Source organism: Centrocercus urophasianus, unplaced genomic scaffold (genome assembly GCF_019232065.1).
Source record: "Centrocercus urophasianus isolate 14NV4802_14NV808 unplaced genomic scaffold, USGS_Curo_1.0 seq_12, whole genome shotgun sequence".
Classification (NCBI taxonomy): domain Eukaryota; kingdom Metazoa; phylum Chordata; class Aves; order Galliformes; family Phasianidae; genus Centrocercus; species Centrocercus urophasianus.
In genome coordinates this window covers 66,476,014-66,500,524 of record NW_024884364.1, presented here as the reverse complement: position 1 = coordinate 66,500,524, position 24,511 = coordinate 66,476,014, and the positions used below count along the sequence as shown (strand labels likewise).

Genomic DNA, 24,511 nt, shown 5'->3' with positions numbered 1-24,511 from the left:
CTCCAGCCCTCTGAACATTTTCATGGCCCTCATCTGGGCCTGCTCCAACAGCTCCCTGTCCCTCAGATGCTGGGGCCCTGGGCCTGGGTGCACTACTCCAGATGGGGCTTCATGAGAGTAGCATAGAGGGGAAGAATCACCTCCCTCACCCTGATAGCTGCACTTTTTTTTTATGCAGCTTAGTGTAATGTTGGCTTTCTGGGCTTCAAGTGCAGTACAACAGGACCCTAAATGGTATTTTCAATTCAGAACTAGAAGCACAGCCAAAAGATTACAAGATTCCTCAAAGATCCCTTTAGAAGTGCCGCACTGCCCACTGTATTCATTAAAAATACAAAAGTTCAGCAGATAAGACACAGATCAATTTTTATTTTATGAATTATGGCAGCAAACACAACTATACTAAATTTACTGACTTGTTTCAAGAAAACAAAGGCAAAGTACAAGTACAAAGTACAAAGTCTCTGAAGGAAAGATCTCGATGAACCAGAGTTCATGCGAAGCGCTTTTCCACTGTGGATGAGTTATGGATTTACAAGAACTTGGATGATAACCAAAAGCACAGCTTGTATGTTCAATATGGGCATAAGTATTCATGGTTTTACAAAGCCATGTTTCAGGAGCACAGTAGTATCTACAGTGAATTCCTCAAAATTTAGTTGTGACCATAATGCGTAGACTATGAGGCTGCTTGTAATTAGAGTGCCAGTGGCAAAGCCCAAATAAAGAGAAAAAGAGCAGTGAATTTGCAGTAAATCAGCACATTTTCATAAGATACGAAAACACCTGGTTGGTCCCAAGATATAAAGTTATAGTTTATGATGAAGCTCATCAAATCAAATCTTTAGAAGTGGAAAAAAAAAAAAGAAAAAAAAAAGTGGGTTGCCTGTTGGAATTTAAAGACAGAAGCAGATGAAAAAAAAAAACACCAACCAACCAACCAACTGCTTTCCTTCAAAAATAACATTTGCTGGAATATTCTCATAAAGAAAAAGGATCTAGAATCACATAATCATATGTATCATTAGACCTTTTTTTCTGAAAACATAGAGCCAATATAAATTTAAGAATTGTTGTTGTAAAGAAATTCCTACAGATGTAGAAATAAAGGGGTGTGGAAGAACAGAAAACAAAGTTATGGATTTACAAAGAAGAATAGATGATTTCAGATAAGAAGTAACACAAATATGTAGCATTACTATTTCAGCAGTTTCTGAAAGTTTCAGTCATTTTAGGATCGTATTGGGCTGGTCTCTATAAAAATGCAGTATACCGAAAAGGCTTCCTCTCTAACCTATAAAAGATAAACATAAATCAGGGAAATATAGCAGTGGCAGACAAGATATCCTATGACTGGATAGTCTAAGCACTGCATGTCTTGAGAGATTTCATATATTCAAGTATAAATAGAAAGTTTTTAAAAAATAGATAATGCCCTCAAATGAAACAATGTCAAAAACAACAAAAGCATTATCCTGGGTGGTGGAGGATGAGTCTGTCACAGCAAAACTAGAGGGGATTAACATCAGGACTTTTTGGTAGGGGACTGAAAAATAAATGGAAAAGAAATGGAGAGACAGGTAGCTAATTTAGTTTTCTTTCAAGAAGAAAAGAAATTCCAGGAGGAAACCTGGATATGAACACTCTATTAGAGGAAGGGCAGCAAATATTTTGAGGACACTAGGAAGGAAAACCAAGTAATACTTGTATGAGGAAAAAAAGATAAGCACAAAAAATAAGTCGTTCATGACAAACTGCTGATGAAAAATAACCCGAAATTACAATGCTTCAATCAAAACTTGAGGAACACAAATTTCATTTACTATACAACCAGTAAAAATAAAATTGCAGAAGTAGAAAAAAAAACAACAATCATTGAAAGGAAATTAGAGGCCTGCAACATGGCAATGTCTTACACAATATATAAAATTAATGGAACATCTTATAGCTGCTAGTGAATTTAGAAAGCAGCGAGGAGGGGACATAATGTATATTTCACTGCCACCAAGTATTAATGAGATGTTGTCAAAGTTGCTATAGTTAGTGCAAGGCCATAAAATTTTAGAGTGTGATCTGAATTACTGTAATTCTGCACACACTGAATATTCAGTGCCTACTAAAAATCTTTCAGACTTCAGTAAAATAGGGAGGCTAGTCTACAATTGATTCATAAATGCTCAGTGATATGCTTCATACTGAGATCAGCAAAACACATACTAGTAATGCACAGCAAGTGATTTTTACTTGCTGAAATTGACCAAAGGAAAATCAACTTCCTCAAGAACGTGGCTGTGCAGTATATTTAAGAGCAGGACTTCCACACCTAATTGCAAATTTAAAACCTGCCTAAGACTTTCTTGTGTTATCCCCCACTCTAATAAAATTCTGCTTCATAAGAGTTGAAAGCTGTTTCCAGAGTTTGCCAGCATATCAGGTCTACACAGCCAGAATTATACCCTTAACTGAGTGGTGGTGAAAAATAACCATGCCTCTAGCTTCTATCTGTCTTTAAAACAATGATCCAAACCCAAAAATAAGTGGGGAGTTTGGTCACTGAACATTTCAGTTGTCCTAAATCTAGCCCAATTTGTCCACATATTAGCTGAGAGAGAATATTCTTCAACAGCCCAGTGCTCAGTTCTCCTACGTCTCATGTTTAAGTATAGACACTGGTAAATCCACTGACAAATAAGAGGCAGGAACATCAGGAAATCAAGGGAAGCAATTGAGAGAAATGGTGTGACTACAGCCGTTCATCCTTTGCAGCTCTGAGCCTGTGCACACTGCATTAGCTTTCTTTTGCATTCCATCTAAATCATGACAATAAAACAACTGATTTTTCTTCCCTTTCCTAATCCTCCAATGCTATTCACATTACACACAAGATCAGAACTTGGAGCTGGGGGGAAATTAACTGCAACAGTTGACCAGAAGTGAGAATTTTCATCATTAGGTATCATGAGAAAGGTTTGCTGGGCTAAATTTGAATTGAATTCTAATCTTCCAAAATTTTTAGCCAAAGTTGTAGCTAAAATCCACTTTCTGATAAGTAGAACTCCTTCCTTTCCTTGTGCAAAACACAAACCCAACACATTTTTTTCCATTTTTTTTTTCTGTATATTTGACACAGTAAGTTACCTTTAGATTTGAAATGCCTGAGATCAGATATTTTGATATCTCCAAGAAAGTCTATTTAGCTGGCTCATAGCTACAAGAAAATTGTTTTTCTTAAGAAACTTGCTGGAAACCAATTGCATAAGGCTTATAACTTGCTCTCTGTTCTGTATGTGCCTTACACTGGTATCAGTTAAGAAAACTTCCCAAAGGACCAAATTTGCAGTCAGATCAAGGCAACTATCCCTTTAATTTATTTCCATCTACAGGCCCATAGGCAAAAACTATGATTCCATCAGAATTTTAGGTTGATAATGACTATGGGAAAGTTGATATTCAGAGATATGCTAATAATTTCTGGTGGAGAAACACATTCTACCTGACTGATGTAATACAAGATGTTATTAAAATGTGCTGTGCTTCAGCAGGGCTGAACATGGCCTTCATTGATCTTGTTGTATTGACCAGGAGTATAGCAGTGGGAGAAACGGGCTTACCCTAACTCATAAAGGTAGTGTTAAATAGATAGCCAAATGCTTCTGCAATTCTTTGAAGAAGAAATGCAGTTAAAAAAAAAAAAAAAAAAAAGCTTAAAAATCTGACAGCAAAAATTTCAGGTTAGTAATCTATATTTAACCACATTACAGATGTTGTTTTTTAATCTCCGTATGCTTAATTATGTCTAATTATTTCTTTTATCTTACCAGGATGCTAAGAAGGTTATTTATAAATATCTTCAAACCAAAATATTCTAGTGGTAGGTACCTTAGAAAGACATTTAAAAAGTTAAAATTTCCATATTCAATTTGGAAAATATAAATGGAGCTCTAGGAACATGCATTAAATGGTGAAACTAAAGGCATGTTAAATGGGAGCATTAGTTCTTGAATACAAGCTCTTCTAGGCACCAAGTGTCATGAAGGAAGTAAAGCATGGTGCAGCATAATTAAGCAAGAAATGTGCACAGCACAGCCAAGTCAAAGTTGCTTGGATAGAGCTAAGTCTGATATTTACCAGTTCATGAATAATGGCTACAAATGAGCAATGGCCTTTTAATATGTTTTAAATATGACTGTAATTTCATAAGAGACCCAAATAACAACATCTGAGTGCTAAAATCAGGTCTACCATGCATCAAAGGAAATATCACAGTGCTGAATTTTTTCAGCAGTTGTTGTCTGAGGTATGCTTTGCAAGTGAATATAGATAAGCCACAAGGGCCAAGAGATTTGGAGTTTCCATCTCAGAAATGAAAGAATCAGAATTCCCTGTTCCCCAAACATAATTAGTCTTCGTACTAAAACTGTCATTCACTCATGAGACAGAATGCTGAAGACAGACCAAAGCCAGAAATCGAGATATTGTGGGTGGGAGATCAGGAGCAGAATGTAATGATTGTTATTACAAGCACAAAAAGGACACCTATTTCTTTATAGCTTCTGTTGTTTTTCCAAAGCAATAATAGTGAGGCCCATGAGATCACTGTGAGCACCTACTCCTAGAGCAAGTTTCACTTGCACCAAGAACCACTATGAACTACTGTAAATCCTCTAAAATCAAAGCAAGAGAGGGACAGCTACACTGAGCAAGATAAAAGTAAAAAAGCCTACAGCTTTAACCACAGTCACTCCTACTATCACTACAAAACAAAACAAAGAAACAAACAAACAAAAAAACCCAAATACCAGAAATTGTGAGGCACTGAATGAAGGAAAAAGGAGAAACAACTAAAATAAGAGAAGAAATGTAATAAAGCCTTTCTACACACATTACTGAGAATTTGGCAAAATTACAGCCCTACTTTGCTGATGTGATTTGAGGAAACTTAGCATTGTTAAATACTAGCTAATAGATCCATTATATCATACTCTATCACAAAACGTCACTGTCTTGTAAAATGCATAAAAGGAGACTACAAAAATGAATGGAAACCCATCATTCTTTTTGCAATGGCTGACACTTTACAATGGGGTATGCTACAACAGCTGACTGAAAACACTGGTAGAACTCATTTTGACTTCAGGTAGAAGCAAAAAGCCACATTAAAAATATTACCAAGAAGCTTTAAAGACAAAAAAAGAGTACCAACAATCTGAACAGACCACATTTCAGTCTTTCCAGACACTAACACTATATAACACTGGGACTCCAATAGTGTATGTTTATTATATTTTTTTTTATGTTTACTAACGTACATATAGAATAAGTACAAAATGACATACATGTCAGGGAATTTTAACTTCAAGCAGTTTTTTAACTGCTTGATGGAATAAATTGCGGCAGAACTGAAAGTAGCTGAATGACTAAGCTTCAGTTTCCTTGCTCAAAACAAAAATCACTTCTCTTTTCTCCCTCGATATTCACTCACTGGCTTCTCCAAAACAGCAAGCTACTTGGAAGCTGTGAAGGTGATGAGGGCTCCTTCACAGGCTATGGTGACACTGATTAGGACAGAGCATGCCTTGAAGGCCAACAGAGATGCATGCCCTTCAGGAGTCTCAATTTCCTCCCTTTTTACAAAACACAGTTCAAATGAAAGGTAAGCACACAGTCAGTCCTACTCAAAGATAATATATCTCCTCACTCACTGGGTGGATTAAGTAGGCAGACTGGTAGCTCAGTGGTCAAAAGAAATTTTCCCATTCCCAAGCGAAACCCAACAGTATGGGGCCATGCTTCCTCCTTTGCAGTTGCCAAAACTTATTTACCGGTAAGCATCAGACATGAATTATCACAATGAGGAGCTCACAAAATAATAGATCAGAAGACTAAGGATTATATACACAAGCAAATTCTTTTTTTTTTTTTTAAAGTACAAAAGAAAAAATACAATATGCTGAAATAAAGAAAAAGATAAAAACCAAAAAGTTCAACAAGACATGGAAAGAAATAGAGTGGAATGAGAAGAGAACCGAGGAGAAAGATTGACAGCACAAAAGAAACACTTATATATTCATGACTATACTGAACGAATCAATCTTTTTAACTCTTGATACAGTGTTGATAGTACTAGATATATTGTCAAAATTTAATGTGAAAATTCTATGTTTTCCTGGCACACTGATTTATACATCTTTATGGTCTAATATGTCTTTAATCAACATTACTATAAAATTGGACAACTGAAGCACATTGGCTGGAGAGAAAAAATTCCTCTGTAGAAAGAATCACTTTAGCCAAAAAATTAATGTTGAAGTAAAACATAATATTACCCAACAGCTTTTATTCAAAATATGAAATTTAGTTGGCTTTGGGCAAGTTCTGTATTTAAAAATATTTATAATATATAATATTCATTCTGAATTTTGGAACAATTGAAAGGAGTTAGAGATACAAAGACAGATGGAAATCCAGAAGGTGAGGAAGAGAGGAGAGAAAGGGCAAATAACACAGTAAGCAAAAATAAAAAAGATTTGTAAAACTGATAACAGTGAAAAAAGGAAACTATGGCATGATGGTAGATTTCTAAGAGACAAAAGTAGAAATGACATAAAATATTCCAAAATTTTTGCTGTCATACACACTTCTTCACTGAAGCTGAAAATAAGAGAAAGACAGGAAGAGAGAGAAATAGAAGCTTGCATTCTAAGACATGTTTCTTAGACCTCATAAAGGCAAAGCTTCTCTAAAATACTTCTTGATATTAGATCCAGTACAGAAGTGGGCATGAGGCATGAACACACCAAGGAAAAGCAAAAAAAAAAAAAAAAAAAAAAAAAAAAAAAAAAATAAAGGAAAAGGAAAAAAAAAATAAATAAAAATTAAAAAAAAAAAAGAAAAAGAAGAAAAAGAAAAAGAAAAAGAAACATTCATAAATTGAGCAGAGAGAGAAATATACATCAAAGTAGATTAATCAGTTATTTTTCCCAGTTCTAGAAAAGTAGAATAGTAAAACATGGTCATGCTATCTGTTGATGAAATATGTTAAATACAAGAGCCATGCATTAACAGGTAAAATTGGGAGTCTTGCTCAAGAAGAAACCTCAAATCCCTAAATTTAATTTCTACAGTCTAATTCCAACATTTTTTAAAATGAAATTAAAGGCTTATTTTTAAGTGCATCATAAGCAGATAAATCTTTTTTACTAAAAACGCTTAAAATAGACCCCAAGACCATATATAAATGAATCACTTAAATATTCCGTTATCATTAAACTAAACAAAATACACATATTCTCTGCTAAGTGAAAAATTAAAACTCAACTGTTTCTAGAGTAAGAATAGGTTTGCTTAATTAACATTTGCAGCTGAAGCTGTATATGTCTATACATTGAATGGCTGTACCATACGAAAATAACACCAACGTAGTGATCAATACTGTCCTTCAAGACCAGTTTTGTTTAGAGTATTTTTGAAGAATTCCCACTGTAGCAGTCCCTACATTGGCAGAAATCCTGTCAAAATCACTGGCATTTTTGCTGGTATAGGGACAGACTGTAGGATGATCAATCTTCAGCCCCAGTTCAGCAAGATATTTCATGATATGCTTTGAGCAGGATTTTGATTAGCATGTATTTATTTGTTTTGCTGAATCAAGGCTCATATGATCAGATTTGCAAATAATTTTGGATTTCTTATTTCTTTTTTGTGATTAATTTGAAGATAAAGTTCTGTTAAATACATAGTTTTATTTCAAAAACATTACATAATTTTATCATTTTTATAAAGCTATCCAAAGAAAAAGCTGGCCTAAATATCTCACCCCCAAGGTCCAATGGCACTTATACCTTCAGAGGGAAAATGTTTAGGCCAGTGTCCTGTACAAGAAGTGCTGGTGGTTATTAGGCTTCCAATTGACAGAACTCTCTTCCTTTTGACAAAACACATTCAGAAACCTTCCAAAAACATTAAAACTGTGTTTGCATGTATACACTTGAATGATTCAATCTGCGTGTGAGATTAAGACATTCCCCTATGGCAGTCACTTACTAGAATTACTGCTGTCATCCTTGGTTCCATCGAGACTTCCATCGGGGTGCATTTGCAAGTAGTAGCCTTGCCTGCAATATAACCTGGTCACTATACCCTTGAGCTGGGGATCTGAAAGACAAACATATTTTGTCACTAGCCTCAAAACTTTTTCCAAGAGTTATCTCTACTTCCTCTCACTGTAGAAGGAAGTTTGATGCAGCACCATTGCCATCTTAAATTTGTACTAGAACAGGGTGGTTGCTGATGTAGATGGAGAAAAATCTTTCTACAGAATAATTATTACACCGGTTTCATGTCCTCTTATCTGCCTTGAATGTCCTTAATTAAAATTAACAGTGGTAAAACAAACACAAAAGAATAGTAATCCAGGCACCCATAGTCTTAAACTACATTAAGCTCTACAAAAAAAAAAAAAAAAAAAAAGAGACTTCAGCAACAAGTAGAGAACTTTGCAGAAATCAACAAGATATTTCAAAAAAATTTAAAAAAAACACACATTTCATAAATGTTAGTAACTTACTATACTTAACATAGATTTTAATATCACTTACATAAAAACGTTTGCCTTCTTTCACACTGTACCAAAGTCACATAATTGTCTGGTACAGTATTTTGTAATAGTCCCACCTGAAGAGTTCCCAAAATACCAGCCTGGAGTCAGATACAATTCATTTGTCCTCTCCAATCCCCCACGGAATAACATTTACAGTAATAGCAAGATGATTGCCATAACCCTTCTTCAGCAAAAAACAAAATGAAAATTACCTGAGTAAGCTAAAAGTAAATGGGAAATTCAGGTGGCTGAACATTTAAGGTACAGTATTTAAAACTCTGCATTTGTGAAAATCATTGTCAAGCATAGAGTAGGGGGCTACCAAGTGACAACTTTATGATTCATCTCAAGAACAGTGCCTTACAAAACCACATATCAAGATGCTGGAGAATTGATTCATTGCTGAGGAAAAGGGCATCATACCTTAAGAAATCAAACAGCACTACCTGTGCTTCATACTCGATACTATTAGTAATATATTTACACATAAAATATTAGGCCCAACTTTAGGCATGCATGTGTTGGGACGTGGCATTAAAAGCATCTATATCTCATCATGCACGGCTTTGCGATAATGAACTAAAATCATAAAGACTTTCAGACAGAAAAGTGATAAAGTGAACAGTGAATTTTTAAGTAAGGCAGAAACAATTTTCATGCAAACCTGTGGCCAGTTTATAACTGATTATAATTGTTCTCACTATCAGTCAAGCTGGATTACTTACATTATCCTAAGGAAAGGAGTAAACACTAATAAGAAAACCCTTCTTTAAGTGGAATGTTCTGAAGTTTTGTACAAACGTTCAGTTCGTGGAGTATTTATGAAAATTGAAAGTTTTCCTTAAATACACAAAGTCATATGAAAAAATAAACACATCTAAATTTGAAATATAAGATTGAACTGTAAATATCATAGAAACTGTTACTAGAAATGTTAGCACTAAAAGTTTCAGGACACGAAAATAAATAATATAAATATTTCATAATTAACATCTAAGCACATCAAAAGTTTTTGTCTGTTTTTGTTTTATTTTCTTTCATTAACTATAAGTTTTGATTTCTGGGGATTGTTACAAGCAAAAGTTTTTCTGTCTACGTACAAGAAAAAAATCATTTTTAAAAACAATATATAAATACAGTAAAATTTATGTTGCTTCAAAGTACTGCCTTAACTATATCAGGCAACTCAAAAATGTTTTCACCATTTGAAAATAAAAGACGTTACTTCTTCCAGTGCATGCTTTCAATATGTACTTCCAAACTGGAAGTTAAATCTACTTGCTTTATACGTATGTATATTACATCTTAAAACACTAAAGGAAATAATTTAAGCAAAATTCTTACAACTACAGGCTCAGAAAGTATTTGCAGGAAAAATATCAGCATTTTGAAAAGTCATTCCTTCATCCAAACAAACATGAAAAAAATCAGCTTCTAGCTTAAAGAAAGTATTGCATAGAAAGTTAATTAGGGTCAACCTACTTCTTGCTCCTACTGCTTCAAGGGAAAAGTACAAAATTTAGAAATGATGCTCAACATTGTTTTTTATAATCAATCTATTTATTTTTTAAATTTATTAATAAAATCTACTAACAAGAAATCACATAATCATTTTCTTCAGAAGCATTATTTAAAGTTAATGGTGTTTTACCAGGTGTCCCAAACTAGAATCATAGAATCCTTTGAGTTGGAAGGGACCTTCAAAGGCCATCTAGTCCAACTCCTCTGCAATGAACAGGGACACCACAGCTAAAGCAGATTGCCCATGGCCTGATCCAGCCTCACCTTGAAAGTCTCCAGGCATCAACTACATCTCTGGGCAAAAATTACATTTGAATGAAAGTAATCTGATGAGAAGCTATGCATTTCAGCATTTGAGGGTTTATGATGGGGCAGGGCATGAGTTCCTCATTGGTTCATTTGCTCAAGTTCAGCAAAATAAGAACTATTAAAAACATGAATATAAAGGACTCTAGACATGTTTTTTAACTTATTAGGTATACAGTTTTATTAGTTTTGCTTGTAAGAGAACTGAACAAAATTTTCACAAAACATGTCTCTTTCACTTAAATATTTCATCCAAAACTGAAATTGTTAATAATGTGATATTAATTAATATTTTGATTATGCCATGTAGATCTCTATAGAGCAAAACATAGCAGAAAAAGTCTTTTTTTTTTCCCCACAAAATGTAGCAATTGCAACTTTTAATCTTTCTTCTGTGGATTATTAGAATCTTATTTACCAACCCTCCTATGAAGATCTTCACTGCTTCAAGATTCTACTTGTCCTTACCACAATTAAAACTTTAATAAGTGTCAGGAAATGGAATCAGACACTTTTTTACTTGTTCTTGCTTGCCATATTTAGTTAAAATAGTATCTCAGATCTATAAATAAGAGACAAACTAAATGCTTTAGCTGAACAGTGCTCAAAATACTGGGAGAATTTAACAACAATACACGGCATTTTTTTAATCCTAGCAAAAAGGCAAAGCAAATTTAATGACGGTGTTGCATGCAATGACTTGTTAATCTCATAATAAGCAATAGTCAGAAAGACTATTCCATATAGCCTCAAGGTAAATATCTTAAAGAAGAAACAGACAAACCCTCTAGGCAAAGAATTCATCCCTTTTCCATGCAGAAAGATAAATGATTATTTCAGGTCCTTTTTGAAACATTTGGGCAGCAAATAGTACAGAGAAATCCTCTGGTCCCTGAATTATTACAGCATTTTATCTAACTGCTGCCACTGGATAATATCACAGAAACACTCTCTGCTTCAAACAGTTTGCAAATGAGTTTCCAAAATCCTTCCTGCTCACACCTTTTTTTTATTATTATTGTCTATTCGAAAACGTATGCTAAAAGCAGTGACCAAAACCCACCCAAAAGATTAATGCTGTCTTTACACAGGTGCACCTGATATTTGATGCTTGTAACTCCCATCACAGCTGTGCAGATAAACAGAAAACTATTACCCTTGCCTTTAACATCCCACACATGCCTTTTTCTTCCTCCATGAAAGACAAAGACAAGAGAATGCAGCCAAATAACCAAACAAAATGCTTTCTATTTACAAACAGGATGGTTTTAGCGTCTCCTCTTTCCTCACTCCTCAGAACTTGTATAGTTTTAAAATAAATTAGATAAAAAAATTAAAAATTTGTTGCAACTTGTACTTTTCTGTTCAGACATAGATGAATTTGCAATGCTAAAAGAATGGCAAGGGCACCCATCATACTTTATTATCATGAAAAACAAATCACTTAAAATCCACTGAAGTTCTGATTTTACAACATGCTCCTTCTGTCTTGTTTTTGGTGCAAAAGTTTAAGGATTAAAATTGAAGTTATAGTTTAAAATCAATAATATTTACCAGAGTTTTGTTGGTGGTGGTTTTTTTAGTTTGCTTGTTTGTTTTGGCCTGGCACTTATTAGCTACTCTTTCTTTTGAGCAAATGACCTAAATACATTTGACGTCACAAAGAAATGGCAAGGGTCAGGCGACTTAATCTCCTATCCGCTCATATGGAGAATAAACTGCATTAACCAGCCAATTACTGGTCTGACACAAGTTCCTCAATGAGTCACACAAATGGCATTATCAAGAAGTATACTTTGTTCGTATAGAATAGCATTAAACCCATGTTAACTGCTGGCAGCTCTAGGTCCTTCACGTTTTACTTGCACTTGATATATTTTATTTTTTGTATTTCTATCCTGCATTTTAAGTTTCAGACAGTTCAGTACTAAACTCACAGTGGTCTGGAATACACCAGCCACCTTTTTTAGCTCTGTGCTGCTCCAATAGTCACTATACCTTGACTCTTTATTGCTTATTGTTACCTTATTGCTCTCTGATGTTGCTGTCAGTAAAGGTTAAGAATCTTCTTCTAAAACTAATTTGAAATATCAAAAACATTTCTAACCTCTCTTAGGACAAAAAAAAAAAAAAAAAAAAATTAAAAAAAAAAGAAAGGAAAGTAACTCACAGGTTTCTTGTGAAATTGTGAAGCATAGCACCCACTCAAAGCATAGGTGTGTCTCACATTCCTCATATCCACCTACCAGCTAGTTCTTAAGGCTGCAGAGGCCACTTTTTTGTCCCCTTCTCACAAAAGAGTATCCTGATTATAGTGCAGCATAGAATTTTGGATTGTGAATTGTGCAGTCTTCATGGCTGAAGCCAGTTTGGCCAATACAGGTAACATTAGAGCCTATGCATTAAAACACAGCTAAAGGCAGCTTCTAGCACCTCATTTTCATGCAGAAACTCATTAATGTTTCATATTAATGTCTGAAGACCATACAAAACTTTGAAACGTGTCAGTACTACTCATTAATTTAGAAATATTTTCCAGTTTCTGAAGGAGGGAAAAAATCCCATGTGAAATGACACTTCCCCTGTTTTTCTTTTGAATCTCATTATCGTATTCCTATATCTACTGAAACACTTTCCCCAGTTTCCAAAAGTGGTCTTTTTCTCAAGCTCACAGTTGCTGTTTTACTTTTTTTGGCACTACTCTGAGAGATGTAGTCAATACAGTGAATTTCATCATTCTCCTAATGTTGTTGGGGTGCAAAACAGCAGGTTTGGCACAATCACCCCAACTCTCAGAAAAGCAGGTCCTCTGATATGTGTTACACAATCAAGAAGGAAGGCTTCTTAAAGCACACAGCTGATAAAGAGTTCAAAATAGAAGATTTTGTGCATTTAAGGGTGACAAAAACCTGAATGTTCATGTAAAGCCATCAAGTTCCTTCATTTTGAATATTAAACCTGCAACTCTTCTTATAACAGAGCTCTTCAAAAGCATTCAAAAGCCTTACACACTCTTTTTTTATTCCTATAACTGTCTTGTCAGTCTCTCTGACAATCAGAAACTCTGTTTCTAATTTTTTGACTGTGTTGTTTTTACTTCCTCTCTTTGTTAATAGAAAATGATACAATATGGACATTTATATATCAGTATTCTCTTATTTTAGGAGTAATATTTTCAATATCTTATAGTACATATCAGAAAACTAAACCTAATTAAAGTCTTTAAAATAAAATGTCTTTCATAGAAAATTTTTGCTCTATTCAGGACAGACAGAAAAAGGACATAATGTGAACTCAGAAAAGCAATAGCTTCCATTATTCCCTGTTCCTGTAAGTAATAATAGTACTTATTCTGAAATGCTGTGGCTTTGTTAGACAGATTATTTCTCTGTGTTCGCTTATTTTTCTGTCTTCACAATGATTGCAGAGCACTCAACTTTGGTGTTTATTTTTAACTATACTTTTTGTCCATTCATGCCTAACATCACAAACCCATCTCCCACAGAACCTGGTATTGAGAACATATTTAAGAGAGACACAAAGTCCTATCTGTCTGCGCTGTCATTCGCATTTCCACCATCTTGATGTAATTTCTTCGTAAACTATGAAAGCAAGTCAGAGTTCTGCAAAATGATTGCTTTTCTTCAAAGCATAGAATCATACCCTCTGTGCTGGTGTCATTGCCTATCTATTGGGATTTTTTTAGTGTAAACTGCAAAGCAGGATCTCTTGAGCACTGATGTTATATCTCTAGGGTCTACAATATATTTTTAACTACATGAAATTTACTTCTTCCTATGTGGTTTTACTTAAACAAATGTTATTGTCAATAGAACTGCATCAACTTGGCTTCTCACTGTGATAATTTTTATCTGTTCAGATTCACAGGGTGATTGGATTTAATGAGACTTGCCAATAGCATAGTTGGTAACAGTCTCCTCTACCAGCCAACTTATTTTTGCAGAGTGTTCCTTGGGAAGGAAAGAGGTTTAGACTGTTATGAAACCACATGGTTTTCAAACAAAAATTTTCGACAGATCATGGTAGTTTAGAATTAGTAACTTTCTTCAGTAATTTGCATTTCTCTTCCTACTGCACTATACTGTACATTTTCAATTACTCCAACCTTCTGACATATGGTTTTGTTGGTCATTTCTCTCCAAGTACTGCCTTCCACTGTTGATCCATATTTAGAATCATAGAATTATAGAATCACAAGATTGGAAAGGACCTGTAAGATCATCTAGTCCAATCACCCTCCCATTACCCTACCACAAGCACTAAACCATGTCTCATAGCTCCTCATCCAGGCACCTCTTGAACACTGCCAGGGACGGCGACTCCACCACCTCCCTGGGCAGCCATTGCAGTGCCTGACCACTGTCTGAGAGAAAAAGTTCTTCCTTATGTCTCCTCTGGCACAACTTGTGGACATTTCCTTGGGTCCTGTTTGTTGCCTGGGAGAAGAGGCCAAACCCCTCCTCACCACAACCTCCCTTCAGGCAGTTGTAGAGTGCAATGAGGTCTCCCCTGAGCCTCCTCTTCTCCAGACTAAACAATCCCAGCTCCCTCAGCTGCTCCTCATAAGACATGCTCCATACCCTTCACCAGTTTCATTGCTGTGTCTCTGGACACATTGCAGGGCCTCACTGTCTTTCTTCTAGTGAGGGACCCAGTTTCTTATAATACATTGAAATTCAATGGTTTGTAATTTCTCACTGTCTAAAATACCTGGTGGTATGTTACCCAACTAACACTAATCACAGCTTCAAGGATTTAACTGTTGCCTGACAGGCATAATCTTCCACAGACACTAAAATTCATCTTTGAACAATTGTACTCAAATCTTGAAATTTATTTGAAAATGCTAATAAGAAAATTCTATTGTCTAAATTCTATATTACACTAGCTATTCTATTGAGAATTTTATTTTAATTAATTAATTAATTTTAATTTTAAATAACCCTAAAAGTATCCTGTTTTAATGAATATTCTTGCTTTTCAAAAAAACTTAACCTCATTATAGTACTTTATTTAGGACTTCCCTGCATACTTGAACATCTTAGTTCTAACTAATATATTCTTGTTTCTGAATTCGGACAGTAAAACATCATACAAAATATTGTTTAACATTTATCTTCAAAACAGAAACATTAAATAATGGATACTGAAGTTAAGCAACTTTTGTGCCTTCGTTTTTGCAGTGGAGTCAGTTTTGGTAACTTCCTATAAAAATGCTTCATGAACAACCAAACTTTAGAAAATAATAAAGCAACACAATTTGATAGGTTCTATGACCACTTAAATTTTGATTTATCAAAGCATTAATCTGATTCTCCTTTTCCTAGATATTTTGTATTTTTAGAATGAAATGATTAAACATTATTTTTAAAATCTCGATTGTTTCTCTTTTCATGCTGTATCACAAAGTGATGAAATATTTGAATTCAGTCTGTATTTCTTTCACAAATGGACTTAGAATGGGATTTGGATAGGGCCTAAGAAATCTATTGAGAAAGTAGTCCAAATTATCATGGCAATGCTCAATGAAAAGAAGATAGCAGGATAATTTGCAATGCATTATATTATATTTTGAACCACACTCTATTTTCTATTTCTATATAGAGGAATCTTCCTCAATAGTGCCAAGTGGCAAAGATCCTTAACTTATTATTTTCATTTAATACTTGACAGAATACATAAAAGCAAACAGAATGAAGAAGTATATTCCTTTGGCTTATACAAGCAGTATAATCGCTTCTGAACTGTATCTCCACAACAGAGGGTGTTCTACATACTCTTAGTTTCTTGCCAGAGGCACAAAATATTGAAGGAAGGCATTATTTTCAAGAAAATTTTCTTTTTGACTACTGACTTGCCTTAAAATTGCAGGCAAGCAGGTAAATTACACTGCTAATAACTGACGTAAAAGAGATCTTATTCAGTTGCAAGGGAGTAGCAAAGAATTGCAATATATGTTGCAGGTTCATAAGAGAGCAATGAGGTTTAATTTTCTTTGGTAGCTAAATAACACAAAAGCCTCTCCAGGTTTAAAATGTAGGGATTACAGATATCTCTTAGCGCAGCATTCTTAACTTTTTACTGACACCACCATAAGCAATTTATAAAATCACAAAAAAAAAAAAAAGATCACAAATTGTCATTTCCACTTCACTTAGGTTGAGTGAACTGAGCTGAGATTAGGACAGGTTGAAATACATACATTAGAAAGCCAACAGGAACATGACTCATTTTCTATCTGCGCTAACAACTTAGTACACAATTATAAACTCTTGATTAATAAAACCATAAAAACATTAACTTGTGACTAAAACCAAACTACTTTAATATTTGAACTAAAAATTCACTCAAAAGGAAATAAAAATTTACAAGATCATAATTTAATTAAGTATTAATATAGTGTTTAAAATGTATTAAACAGGAATTAGTTATTTATACCTGACAGATTTTACTAAGAAGTATATGAATTAGTAAACTGACTTAGAAACTTCTAAAAACTGGAAAAAGTAAAAATTTTCCCTGGTTGAACATTTATTTATTTCCCTATATTGTTATTTAATCATTATGCTTTAACATAAATCACAGAATCACAAAACTGTAAGGGTTGGAAGGGACCTCTGGAGATCACTGAGTTCAACCCCCTTGGTAAAGCAGTTCCCTACAGCAGGTCACACAGGAAAGCATCCAAGTAGATTCTAAATATCTCCAGAGAAGGAGATTCCATAACCTCTCTGGGCAGCCTGTTCCAGTGTCCTGTCACCCTCACAGTAAATAAGTTATTATTCCTAACATTCTGATGGAACTTCCTTTCTACCAGTTTGTGTCCACTGCCCCTTGTCCTTTTGACCACTTGGCCCCATCCACTTGAGTCTTGCCCCTAAGACATTTATAAGTATTGATAAAAACCCCTCTCAGTCTTCTCCAGGTTTCTCAGTCTTCCCTCATGAGGGAGATGCTCCAGGGCCCTCATCATCTTTGTCACTCTTTGCTGGACTCCCTCTGGAAGTTCCCTTTCTTTCTTGAACTGGAGAACCAAGAACTCAACGCAGTACTCCAGATTAGGACTCATCAGAGCAGAGTAGAGGGAGAGGATCACTTCCCTTGACTTGCTGTCCACCTTTTTTTATGCATACCTTGATATGAAAGGTACCACTGAAAGATACCGTTGGCCTTCTTGGCCACAGGGGAACACTGCTGACTCTTGGCCAGCCTGTCCACCAGGACACCCCGGTCCTTCTCTGCAGATTTCCTCTCTAGCAGGTCAGCATCAAACCTGTACTGATGTGCTTAGTTATTCTTTCACAGTGTAGGACTCACACTTGCCCTTGTTGAACCTCATCAGATTCCTCTCCACCCAGTTCTCCAGCCTGTCCAGGTCTCACAGAATGGCAGCATGGCCTTCTGACATGTCAGTCACTCCTCCCAGCTTCCTATCATCAGCAAACTCACTGAGGGTGCACTGTCCCTTCATCCAGGCCACTGATGAAAATGTTGAACAAGAGCATTAAACTCCTGTCAAACCACATCATTAAACAATATGATTTGAAGAGGTCTGTTTACAAATTAATAATGTCCCAGAAAAATGAGAACTGTTAAATGCAAATTACATCTCAGTCCTCTTCATGAACAAGTAACATTACTGGAGATTTAAAGAGGACTCCAAAGATACGCAGGCAGAGTAAGAGAATTATTGATTATCCATCGTGAAAAGGATAATCTCATTAAGAAAGAGGGAAATATACATTTCTATACTTGTTATTTATTGGGCAGGAGCAATCTGTATCGTTTTTGTATAAAGCAAGATTACAATGTTCCCATGAGATGAGCTTAAGTTTGCACTGTTAATATGAATAAACTGATCTATTTATTTAGAAAAATGTATAATTGTGTATGAATTCACTCTCATCAGTTCATATGGAAGCTCTATAAAAGAATTTTTAATGTCATTACGCACAGAACCAATAATACTTAGTGCTTTTATAACATTCTATAACGTTCTTTCAAAAAGCACTGCTACATATACTTTAATCTTGAAACCCCTAACAGCAAACCAAATCAACGTAACATATCCAAAAAGTATAATCATGTATCTACTGCATTTTTTTAAAATGATATACACAAAAATTGTCATGAGTTTTAGGATGGGGATTATTAAGAACTCTTTGAACCAGAAAACAATAGGTTATACTAAGTATTTCAGTTTTTCTTTAATTTATTTTTTTATCAGTGTAACTAAGTGTTAATTAAGCGGGGACCTGCAGAAGAACGAGCAGACATTTCCTTATATTTTCTTCTACTCTGTGTACAAGCACTTATACATCTGCAAGAATGCAAAAATGTGGAGAGACAGCAAAGGAAGAAATATACGGTTGTTTTGATTTTCTGAGATCAAGTTTTTTTCCAATTTGTATAAAAGAGAAAGACAAGAATCTTGTTCTGCCTACAGACTGCAAGATCTCATAATCTGGTATTAAACACACTTGGTAGTCTTAAGAGAAGCAGCTTGGAAAACTGATCTTCAGCCAGTGAAACAAGAAAATAATCCCCAGTACTTTAAGGATATAGTCTATTCCCTTTCTAATTCAGCACTGCAGATTTGCTTCTTCTATAATCTGTATTTCAAAGCAGTGTCCCTATACTGGAGGTACTTCCTGCTTGTTTTTTTGAGTTCAAGGTTGAATTGGTCCATGACTTAAGTTTTATTGTGCACTTTTTTTCTTTTTCTTCTGTCTTGAATGGCTCTGCTACCATGAAACATGTAGACAGAAAATAAACTCTTATGAAATGACTCCAGAATCTGGTTTTTAAGGAAATCAGTACATTTTGACACTGATGCAAGACAGAACACAGAAAATTGCCATAAATGGTGACTTAACAAACTCTTATTTGAGAGACCATCATATGAATATTGTTACCTTGCTTCTCTCTAACTAGTATTACTATTATGACTCAAACCTCTCTTTAGCAAGAACAAAATCAATACAAATAGCTGGTGAATATCTCTGGAGAGAAAAATAATAACTGAGCATTGTCCCACCGTGATTACACTGGTTCTCTGGCTATTTAATCCATAAGGTTTAGCTACTAACCAGAATCTAAGTAGAATTATACTTGTAGCACCTACCGAAAAATAAGCAGATAGTTAATTCATAAGGAGTAAATGATCTGAGTGTTTTGATGATACGGTGGAGGGTCAGCAGTGACTATATCAGCTCCTCAAGAGCTCTGTGAAATATATAGTACCTGTTATTCACCTCCAAAAATTAAAAGAACTCTACAAAATCTCTAAAGAACTGCAAAGGTCTGCTGGGTTTTGAAGGACCTCAGAGTTAGTTTTGATGGAAACATACCCTAAAACACCTCAAAACCCATTGAAAGGACTTTCAGTCTCCAGAGCTGAAGTTTAATTAAAAAAAAAAAAAAGGAAAAAAAAAAAAAAAAGAGTTTTTAAATACATAACCTTAAAGTGAAATAAGAAATAAAAACAAATCTCTCATCACGTGTGTTCTCGCAGTGACATCATGACACATTTTTAATCTTCCTTTGCTTCCAGTCCATCTCCCTCAGCATAAAGAACTGGTTATACATCTACCCATCTACCTCCAGTACCCTTTTAAAGTCTATTCAATTGACAGGCTCACTTTGCCCTGATTCTCACATTTCACTTCCTGCTTACTATATTCTTCAGCCCAGCATCTTTTCTTAACTGTGTATCTTCACCTAAGTTGAGCAGCCAGGAAGACATAAAACTGCACTCCTATCTGTTGTCCAACTCTAATACTAAAACACATCCATAAACCTAAGTAAATAAAACAAATAAAAAAAAATATCAGTCACATATGTTCTCCTTTAAAAATTGTGGAAAAGCTCAGATTATCTTTAGGGTAACAATGCATTTAACCAAAAATACAAACTACACCTTGTAGCTACCAGGGAAATAATGGTCTGTAATTTCTGGCTGTATACAACAAACCAAAACAACTAACAGCTTATCAGTATATTTTGCAGAGCAGTGACTCAGAGTGAAGATCCATAGAAGTTCTGAATGTATGTTTTCTCCTATGATGTGTAATATAAAACTGGCAAAACCAAAACTAGAACCAAAACAAACTCCTCAAGTCTGCTGAATCACAATTCAATGATGATAGCTTCTCTCTTCGCTGTTTGCTTGGTCTAAAACAGATACAACAGAATCATTACCTGCCAGGTCTGGACTTTTCTCTTAACTAGATGATCAATTACATATATGAAGACACTAAACAAAACAAATTCCACAACTTGTAATTGGTGTCTTCCAAAGTCCAAACAAGTGAGATTCCACTGACCATGTATGGAGTCTGCATCTGAGCAAGTTACCCTGAACTCCTTATCATAGAATCATAGAACCATAGAATCATAGAACTACCTGCCCTTTTAAAAAGTCCATCCCCAGCCTTCCTGTAGTCCCCCTTCAGATACTAGAAGATAATTATAAGGTCCCCCCAAAGCCTTCTCCAGGCTGAAGATCCTAGCTCTCTCAGCCTGTCCTTGTAGCGGAGATGCTCCAGCCCTCTGATCATGTTCATGGTCCTCCTCTGGACCTGCTCCAACAGCTCCATGTCCTTCTTGTGTTAAGGGACCCAAAACTGGATGTAGTACTCCTGGTGGGGTCTCACGAGAGCAGAGTAGCAGGACGGAATCACCTCCTTTAACCTGCTGGCTATGCTTCCAGGATACAATTGGCCTTCTAGTCTGCAAGCATACATCTCTGGCTTATATTGAGTCTTTCCTCAACCAGCACCCCCACATCCTTCTCCTCGGGGGCTGTTCTCAAGCCATTCTCCACCAAACCTATATCTGGGCTTGGGATTGCCCCTACCCAGCTGCAGGACTTTGCACTTGTACCTTCATATTGGCGAACAGAAATGGACAGCTAGAGGTATGATTTCACTCTTTTATAAAGCAAAGGTCAAAAATGCATTAAGAAAATTACACCCAAGAGAGCTTATTTATCCACCCAGAACAGCCATCGTGCACTGCTCAGCACTGTTCGTTCTCAGGAGATACGGAAGTTTTTTGATGAACCTTTCCTTCCTAGAGCAACTTCAGCCTATCCCAGACTATTCTGTTTGGATTGGATTTATGATATGACCCAAATAACCCTCTCAAGTTCTTATATGGTTTTTGTTTTTTTTTCTTTTTAGGAGACCCACCTATACTATAAACAAATGCTGCCATATGGGCACAACTAAATTTAAACTAGTTTGCTTAGCATCCTAATCTGTCAACTGTTGATGATTCTCACAACATTTTCCACTCCACCGTTCACTTGGAATCTTGTCCTGAAAACTCCTTTGCAAAACACAGCATTCAACTAGCGTGTTTTAAACAGAAATCAATTCCATTCTCTGGATTCATTTGTTTGTACTGCAGCAGCACCCTGTTAACCCCTGCAAAGACTGACACTGCTTTCAGAAGGGCAAAAAGGCATGCTTAGGAAGTACAAATTACACTGCTTTCTGAATATTAATTTTAAATTCTCTTATTGCTTCCTGCATCTTTTTTTATACCAAGAACTTAAATGTTATTGAAGCTGAAAGATTACAGATTGAAAACAAGGAAATTCAAACCCAGGATTTCCACAACAATTTTTCTTTTTCTTTTTTTTTTTTTTTATCAGGTTACTTTCCAGTAATAGCACCAGTATTAGCAGGTATCACCAAGGAGCTGGAACAACTGATGTAAATTTGACAATGTGTCCTAAATGACAGCCTTCAACTGAATGTTGCCCTTTGCTTCCTTCAGCTTCACATCTGGCACCTCAGCTTCCGAGGATGAGAGCAAGGTTTGCTGAGTCCAGCAGCAGGCCAGGCAGTGCCCATCTCCACCAGAAGCAGTGCTGAACTCAGCGGGCACCCACTCAGTTTAATCCCATCAGCACACTAACACGCTTGCACACTAACTTCAAACTTGTTTTCTAACAGTCATGAGCTCTTACAGGAATAATTTGGTACAGTGCCTGCAGGTTACTCTCTGTTATCTTCATCATAGATGCTGCAGTGCTTTGAGTACAATACTATAAGTGAAACCTGGTATGGTTTACCATTACATCACATCTCACATGCATATTTACATGTATCTCATAACAATTAACTACAGCATGAAATACTTAACACTTCAACTAGTTCAAATTAGGACCTCTCCCTCTCCTAAAGGTAGCCAGAAAAAAATAACAGAAAGGATATTTCTAATTCATAAAACAGTCATGTTCACCAGAGCTTCTGTGGTATGTGAAGTACATGAAGGACATTGAACTGTTGGAGCAGCTCCAGAGGAGTGCCACAAAGATGATCAGAGTGCTGGAGCAGCTCTCCTATTGGAACAGTCTGAGAGCTGGGGCTCTTCAGTCTGGAGAAGAGAAGGCTCTGTGAGAACCTAGTGGTGTTCCAGTAGATGAAGGGTGCCTACCAGAAAGCTGAGAAGGGACTTTTTAAAAGAGCAGGTAGAGACAAGAGAAAAGGAAATGGCTTTAAACTCAAAAAGGGTAGATTTGGACTACGTATGAGGAAGAAATTCTTTACTGTGAGGGTGATGAAACACTGGAACAGGTTGCCTAGAGAGGTTGAGACTGCCCCCTCCATGGAAGAATTTGAGACCAGGCTGGATGGGACCTTGAACAACCTGGTCTAGGGGGAGGTATCCCTGTCTATAGCAGGGGGGTTGGAACTAGTTAATCTTAAAGGTCCCTTCCAACCCCAACCATTCTATGATTCTATGATTTTATGATTTTTTTTTAGAGGACTTTGGAACAGTTCTCTATTTTTACACACAGAAAATAGCAGGAATCCCTGATACAGACCTTGTTCAAATTTGATACACAAAAGACACATTCACTTTTCTATGGAATGCAAGGGCATATTGTAGGCTTTGATTATTCTTTATTAAGTTCTTCATTAAAATCAATGCAAGAGGCCCTGTCAAGCAGGCTACACTTCATTTTTCTAAGAACTTATTTTTAGTGGTATGCAAAACATGGATTTACCAGAGAAGGAAGACCAGGAAAGTGGAAAGAGAAGTTAAAAGCTCTCATCACCCTGACTAATATACTGTCATGCTTCTGGTGACATGATGGCAGCACGCAGCCTCTGGTGCAGCAAACACCCTCCTCTTTTTCTTCACTCCCCATTTGCTTTCACACTGCAGCTGTTCTGTGCTACAAACTTACAGCAGGTTTTTCTGGTGCATTTTTTTTTGCAAACAAACCAGAACTCTGCTGCTTTATAATCAGAGTATAACTTTAGCTATTTCTAGGGAACATAGCAACGCAGCAAAGAGAGCACAAAACATGGGAAAGCAGCTGAGCAACGACTTTGATTTCAATTCTAAAGATCATGGCCATTCCCCATCTGAGGTAATCATTGGGATTTTGCCCACTGTAATACCAGTAATACCAAAGCAAGAGAGATGTTTATTGGGTTTTGCTTTTTTTTTTTTTTTTTTTTTTTTTTAAAAAAAAAAATCAGATGTTTCCTTGAGAATTAGTAGCAACTCATGTTACACAGGATTGACACAGCTCAGAAACTATTCACAGCAGTTAGAAAATATTTACACTGCCTTTAGGTTTCACAAATGTGTGCACTGAATTTGTTTCTGAATGGACAGAGAACCCAGTGCTAAAGACAGAAGTCGACATGATGTATAGGAACAGTGATGTTAGCCACTATATTTGCAACAGAAGAAAGACATATCTGATTCTTCAAATCACAAGGAGATGCCTGAAATAGGACAGCTAGCCTTTGTTTCCAAAACAAAAGGGCCACATTTTTCTTTAAGAATTAAAGGAAAAATAAAATAAAATAAAATAAAATAAAATAAAATTAAATTAAATTAAATTAAATTAAATTTAAAAGCAGTAAAAAACAGACTAAAAGCTTTGCCATTCTTCTCTAATAGACTGAAGTGGGCAATGCTGCATGATTTCTCCACATCAAAATAAATAAACAAAAACTTAAGTCATTTCTCATATCACAACTATATGATTTAAAGCAAAGAGCAAAAATTTCATTTAAAATGTTCAATACTGTT

At 35.6% G+C, this 24,511-nt stretch overlaps 1 protein-coding gene across 3 annotated transcripts in view; it reads right to left on the bottom strand.

The window, feature by feature from the left end:
- FGF14 (fibroblast growth factor 14) overlaps window positions 1-24,511 on the bottom strand; it is a 381,800-nt gene that overhangs the window by 95,102 nt on the left and 262,187 nt on the right. For 2 of the 3 annotated variants that reach the window (XM_042810360.1, XM_042810361.1), the window contains exon 2: window positions 8,044-8,154. The exons of the other annotated variant lie outside the window; for it this stretch is intronic. In XM_042810360.1, the coding sequence (XP_042666294.1) occupies window positions 8,044-8,154 (111 nt within the window). The remainder of the gene's footprint in view (window positions 1-8,043; window positions 8,155-24,511) is intronic. 3 annotated transcript variants of the gene reach the window in all.